This window comes from Notothenia rossii (genome assembly GCF_949606895.1).
Source record: "Notothenia rossii genome assembly, chromosome: 4".
Classification (NCBI taxonomy): domain Eukaryota; kingdom Metazoa; phylum Chordata; class Actinopteri; order Perciformes; family Nototheniidae; genus Notothenia; species Notothenia rossii.
The window spans coordinates 95,707,088-95,714,229 of record NC_136902.1 but is presented as its reverse complement, the minus strand read 5'-3'; the positions used below and the strand labels follow the sequence as shown (position 1 = coordinate 95,714,229).

The window sequence follows — 7,142 nt, the reverse complement described above, 5'->3', positions numbered from 1 at the left end:
GTGTGTGTGTGTGTGTGTGTGTGTGTGTGTGTGTGTGTGTGTGTGTGTGTGTGTGTGTGTGTGTGTGTGTGTGTGTCTGTGTGTGTGTGTGTGTGTGTGTGTGTGTGTGCTCCTGTGTGTGTTCCTGTGTGTGTGTGTGCTCCTGTGTGTGTTCCTGTGTGTGTGTGTGTGTGTGTGTGTGTGTGCTCCTGTGTGTGTGTGTGTGTGTGTGTGTGTGTGTGTGTGTGTGTGTGTGCTCCTGTGTGTGTGTGTGTGTGTGTGCTCCTGTGTGTGTGTGTGTGTGTGTGTGTGTGTGTGCTCCTGTGTGTGTGTGTGTGTGTGTGTGCTCCTGTGTGTGTGTGTGTGTGTGTGTGTGTGTGTGTGTGTGTGTGTGTGTGTGTGTGTGTGTGTGTGTGTGTGTGTGTGTGTGTGTGTGTGTGTGTGTGTGTGTGTGTGTGTGTGTGCATCTTAGAGAGTAGCCTCTCTGAGTGGATGCAGATGAAGCGCTCTGCTCCCAGAGGCCGAGGAGGACTCAGAACGAGTCACTAAAGAACAGATCGGACACAGCGGGTGAAAAAAGACAAAATAAAGTTTATTGAGACTCCTGTGTGATGTCATCAGATCACATGACCCGGACCGACCACCCCCGTCGTCCTGGCTAAAACAACAACAACAACAACAATAACAACAACAACAACAACAAAAAGGCGGGGGTTGTTGGGTCAGTACTGGAAGCTCCTCTTGGTTTGGATGTCGTCCAGAATCTGCTGCAGCTCCTCGTCCTCAAACCGGCCCTCCAGGCTGGAGACACAGGAGAGGGTCAGAGTGTGTGTGTGTGTGTGTGTGTGTGTGTGTGTGTGTGTGTGTGTCTCACCTGGGGATCAGGGCCTTCCCCTCCTCTGCAGCTTCAGGGCAGAGATTAGCTAAACTGGCCAACTCAAACTTGTGCAGCTTCTTCTGCAGCAGGAGGCTGGAACAGAGACGCATGACATCATTACATATAATACAACTTCTACTCACACCGCTCTGCTGACCCCCCCTCAGCAGCCGACCCGCCCCTCAGCAACAGACCCGCCCCTCAGCAGCCCCTCAGCAACTGACCCGCCCCTCAGCAACAGACCCGCCCCTCAGCAGCCCCTCAACAGCCGACCCGCCCCTCAGCAGCCGACCCGCCCCTCAGCAGCCGACCCGCCCCTCAGCAGCCGACGAGCCCCTCAGCAGCCCCTCAACAGCCGACCCGCCCCTCAACAGCCGACCCGCCCCTCAGCAGCCCCTCAACAGCCGACCCGCCCCTCAACAGCCGACCCGCCCCTCAGCAGCCCCTCAGCAGCCGACCCGCCCCTCAACAGCCGACCCGCCCCTCAGCAGCCCCTCAGCAGCCGACCCGCCCCTCAACAGCCGACCCGCCCCTCAACAGCCGACCCGCCCCTCAGCAGCCCCTCAACAGCCGACCCGCCCCTCAACAGCCGACCCGCCCCTCAACAGCCCCTCAACAGCCCCTCAGCAGCCCCTCAGCAGCCCCTCAGCAGCCGACCCGCCCCCCAGCAGCCGACCCGCCCCTCAGCAGTTGACCCCGCAGTGATGGTGTGTGTGTGTGTGTGTGTGTGTGTGTGTGTGTGTGTGTGTGTGTGTGTGTGTGTGTGTGTGTGTGTGTGTGTGTGTGTGTGTGTGTGTTACCGGAGGCCTGTTCTACGAAGCCGGTTCAACCTAACCTGGATATGTTGGAGTTAGCCGGTTGGCCTAATCCAAAACATACGCGCTCTCGCTAAACGGTCCTACGATTCTGGTTATCAAGTGGATCGCTCAAGCCAGCCGTGTCCTATCTAGTTAGGAGCGCGTTCACATGAAAGGGGTGGTATCTGGAGCATTCGACCAATCACAAACATGGAGAAGCGTACTGACAGCGCAGCGTCATACTTCCTGAATGAAAAGTCAACAATAATATTAGACATATGAAGAAGTTAAACTTTAAACATCCATGACTTAAACACTTGATCCAGGATCAAAGCCACATAGCTGCACCTGCAAGGTGAATACAGCTGGTAACAGAACAAGTGTTTGAATGCGTACATGAACAGGTTTATGATATCACTGCCCCGTCTAAGACACCATCTGACTTTCATTACATTTGACTCGAGTGTTTCCTCAACTTAATGTGTTGCTTCAAATAATCCTTCTGCATCCAGTATGTGACACTGTGAGTGTTGCACGGCCAGATACGGCTCAGCTGACTCAGATAAGGAGATGATACATTATGATGTGATATGCCGCGGACTGTACTTAATGTTACTCTGATCCGGTTACTTATGTTGTGGCAGATATTTAAGTAAGCTTTCTTAACGCTAATGTTCTAATAGTCAGATTGCTCTGAAGATGGGAGGTGATATTCTATTCATGTTCACGTTCACACAGTCGCTGATTTTTGCCGGCCGTCTTTCCTGCAACGGCAGCTTTTCTGTATTTCCTTTCTCCTGTAATATGACTTGATCGCTTTAAACTCCGCACACTGAGCTCTGATTGGTCAGCAGGCAGTGCTTTCACTGAGTTGAGCTCTTAGCCTGCATCCTAACCTGGTCGGGACCAGGTTAGCCGCTCAGCATCAGTTACCATGGAGATCTAGCCTGCTAAAAAGAGAACCAGCTTCGTAGGACCGGAAACCCAGAGTTTACCTGAAGTTAGCCGCTAAGAGAACATCCGGCTTCGTAGTATACCCCCCTGCACACAGCAGTGATGCTCTCTCTCTCTGTGAGTGAGTGAGTGAGTGAGTGAGTGAGTGAGTGAGTGAGTGAGTGAGTGAGTGTGTGTGTGTGTGTTACCTGCGCACAGCAGTGATGGTCTCTCTGTTCTTGAACCGGCTGAATCTAGCCGTGTAGTTCAGAGTCTTCATGAACACTTCAGAGAGCTCCTGCTCGTCCTCCGCGCTCTCGTTCTGCTGCTTCCTGTGTTCCAGCAGCATGTGCACCTCTGAGTTCAGGAGCGTCTCCGAGCTCTCAAACTCTGAGGACACACCATCATCATCATCATCATCATCATCATCATCATCATCACACACACGGGGGGGGGGCGCAACAGCGGTAATTAAAGTTTCAAAGTCTCAAAATGCTACAACTCCTGTCCCAAACTGGATGAGTGTGAAGTGTTTAGTGAAAGGAGGATGGAAGCGTAACTAAGGAGCTCTATGGAGAGACTCTGATGGTTACTGGACTCAGGATTCATTCATGTGGATTCCCGCTGTATGAAGAAATTAAAGGACGGCTCAAGTGAAAACAAATCAGAAAGAGATTAAACTGTTTGAAACACATGCTCAAAGTGAGCCGGATTCTGAGATGTGTTTCTGTGGATTCTAAAGTCCTAAATAATCTACAGAATGGAGGAGACCGATCTGATCGGAGCAACTGACAAATAATCCAACTGAAACCGGCATGGACCATGACTGAATGTGTTTATCCAGACAAGCCCGGTTTGGACCCTTTACGGGCAGAACAAACATTTCTATTAAAGAAAGAGTTCTACATGGCGCCCCCCTGCGATCGGGTCGGGATCCACTGATCTAACACACACTGATAGCTCTGAGCTCAGGAGCGTCTCCCAGCCCTCAAAGTCTGAGGACCCTCCATCATATACTCATTTCAAACACGACGTCTGATACTCTGTTCAATTGTATTGTTCGTCTTGTCTGTGCTTAGAGACATGTGTTAAGGATTTACATCTCAGGAGGCAAAGGTGCTCCTACGGTGTAGTTTGTAGGAACACTGCAGTAAAAGTACTAATACTACACTGTAGGAATACTACACTGTAGGAACACTGCAGTAAAAGTACTAATACTACACTGTAGGAATACTACACTGTAGGAACACTGCAGTAAAAGTACTAATACTACACTGTAGGAATACTACACTGTAGGAACACTGCAGTAAAAGTACTAATACTACACTGCAGGAATACTACACTGTAGGAACACTGCAGTAAAAGTACTAATACTACACTGTAGGAATACTACACTGTAGGAATACTACACTGTAGGAACACTGCAGTAAAAGTACTAATACTACACTGTAGGAATACTACACTGTAGGAATACTACACTGTAGGAATACTACACTGCAGGAATACTACACTGTAGGAATACTACACTGCAGGAATACTACACTGTAGGAATACTACACTGCAGGAATACTACACTGCAGGAATACTACACTGTAGGAATACTACACTGCAGGAACACTGCAGTAAAAGTACTAATACTACACTGTAGGAATACTACACTGTAGGAATACTACACTGCAGGAACACTGCAGTAAAAGTACTAATACTACACTGTAGGAATACTACACTGCAGGAATACTACACTGCAGGAATACTACACTGTAGGAATACTACACTGCAGGAACACTGCAGTAAAAGTACTAATACTACACTGCAGGAATACTACACTGTAGGAATACTACACTGCAGGAATACTACACTGTAGGAATACTACACTGCAGGAATACTACACTGTAGGAATACTACACTGTAGGAATACTACACTGTAGGAATACTACACTGCAGGAATACTACACTGTAGGAATACTACACTGTAGGAATACTACACTGTAGGAATACTACACTGCAGGAATACTACACTGCAGGAATACTACACTGTAGGAATACTACACTGCAGGAATACTACACTGCAGGAATACTACACTGTAGGAATACTACACTGCAGGAATACTGCAGTAAAAGTACTAATACTACACTGCAGGAATACTGCAGTAAAAGTACTAATACTACACTGCAGGAATACTACACTGCAGGAATACTGCAGTAAAAGTATTAATACTACACTGTAGGAATACTACACTGTAGGAATACTACACTGTAGGAATACTACACTGCAGGAATACTACACTGTAGGAACACTGCAGTAAAAGTACTAATACTACACTGTAGGAATACTGCAGTAAAAGTACTAATACTACACTGTAGGAATACTACACTGCAGGAATACTGCAGTAAAAGTACTAATACTACACTGTAGGAATACTGCACTGTAGGAACACTGCAGTAAAAGTACTAATACTACACTGCAGGAATACTGCAGTAAAAGTACTAATACTACACTGTAGGAATACTACACTGCAGGAATACTGCAGTAAAAGTACTAATACTACACTGTAGGAATACTGCAGTAAAAGTACTAATACTACACTGTAGGAATACTACACTGTAGGAACACTGCAGTAAAAGTACTAATACTACACTGTAGGAATACTGCAGTAAAAGTACTAATACTACACTGTAGGAATACTACACTGCAGGAATACTGCAGTAAAAGTACTAATACTACACTGCAGGAATACTGCAGTAAAAGTACTAATACTACACTGTAGGAATACTGCAGTAAAAGTACTAATACTACACTGCAGGAATACTGCAGTAAAAGTACTAATACTACACTGCAGGAATACTACACTGTAGGAATACTACACTGCAGGAATACTGCAGTAAAAGTACTAATACTACACTGTAGGAATATCCCGATAAAACACCGAACTCTTCGAACCCGTGCTCACATATGAAGATGTTTGCTTTAGTGAACACACCTTTAGCTGGTATTAATTAATACATTAATATGATTATAAAGATGAACAAACCTTTGGGAAACAGCAGCTGTGACGCGTCTTCTTCAACATCTCCAACACTCGTGTTAGTGGAGCAGGCTCCAGCCGCCATCACAACAACAAACAAACAATAAATAAACAACAACAACACGTGCTAACGGCTAGCGCTGCTCCCGCATCAGAGCTTCACAGAGTTAGATAAGAGCTAAGCTAACAGCTAACAGCTAACAGCTGACTGAGGTCTGAAGACAGAGGTCTTTGGGGTCTTTGGATCTATATTCAGGTAAATATGAGGTAAAGACAAATCTGATCTGATTCTCGGCGCCTTTAGCCTCACAAACACAACACGATCACTTCCGCTGGTGACACAAATCACTTCCGGTCCCTAGTTTCCATCTCCTTCAAAATAAGAGCTCGGTGCTGATATAATATTTGCATCGCTATTGTGAGCATTGGGGTGAGAGTTCATGTGTTGTGAGCATGCGCAGTCTGTCCTGAAGTTGTGAAAAGAGTGTGGTTGCTTTTGTTTTCAAAACACTAAATGGACTGGCTCCGGTGTCAGTACCATATGTGTTCGCCCTACCATATGTGTTCGGGGTCCGTCGCTTACCAATGACGTCACGCATCGTGATTGGCTGTACGGTAATCGCACGCTGATTGGTGTAACTAGGGGCGCTGACTAGGGGAGAGGATAACGGTTCACAACCGTAAGCGGCCTCTTATCATTCAGGAAACGACAGCGAAGCATCTGGGGTGTTTTCTGGCATCTATTCTGATAATGAACACAACATTCTCTTTACATCCGCGTTGCATGTCACATCTCTACATAACTACTCACGTCACTGTCACTAGTATTATTTATACATACTAGGGCTGTACCCGAATATCCGAATAATCGTAATTTGGAGTACTATTCGGGTTTCAATTTCGTTAATCAGATATTCGTTTTGTTTGTTTTTTCCGGGTTTTTTTCAAATTGAATTTATTGAAAACTCCAACATCAACGTAAGAGTTTGTGCCTCTTCGGCGGGTGCTAACACTTAACCATAAACGTTATTGTTTACTTTCTCCGTCTTTATATGTAGATATCCTGGCTCCAAAATGGTGGAATAAGCTCCTCATTGAAATCAGGACAGCAGATAGCTTACACATCTTCTTCAGACTGAAAACTCATCTCTTTGGACTCCACTTCGAGAGATAGAATTACTAACGAAGCACTTAAAGGACTGGCTTATCTAAAACCAGTTGAGTAGCACTTGAAATGTTTTAGCTCTATGAAACCTGATGTACTTATATGATTGTGTTTTCTTCAAGTTTGTATTTTGTTGGTCGAACGCACTTATTGTAAGTCGCTTTAGATAAAAGCGTCAGCTAAATGTAATGTAATGAATGCTTTTCTCCGTTAATCTCCGTCACGTTGTTTCCAAAGCAACTTCCTGTCAACTGCGCCAACTCTCCTTCAAAATAAAAGCATGTCCATAAATCGGAAGCCAAGCCAAATTACACTTAAGACATATACAACTGCAACGAAAGTAACAAACAGAATGCGATATCCTT

General features: G+C 45.9%; 1 protein-coding gene across 1 annotated transcript; it reads right to left on the bottom strand.

Moving 5' to 3' along the window:
• Nucleotides 1-550: 550 nt before the first annotated feature.
• On the bottom strand, nucleotides 551-6,118 carry polr2d (RNA polymerase II subunit D). The gene is made up of 4 exons (XM_079678052.1): nucleotides 5,619-6,118; nucleotides 2,796-2,976; nucleotides 854-949; nucleotides 551-780 (listed from the first exon to the last, which is right to left on the bottom strand). The coding sequence occupies exons 1-4, from the start codon at nucleotides 5,695-5,697 to the stop codon at nucleotides 702-704; spliced, it is 435 nt and encodes a 144-aa protein (XP_079534178.1). The 5' UTR covers nucleotides 5,698-6,118; the 3' UTR covers nucleotides 551-701.
• Between the last annotated feature and the right edge of the window lie 1,024 nt (nucleotides 6,119-7,142).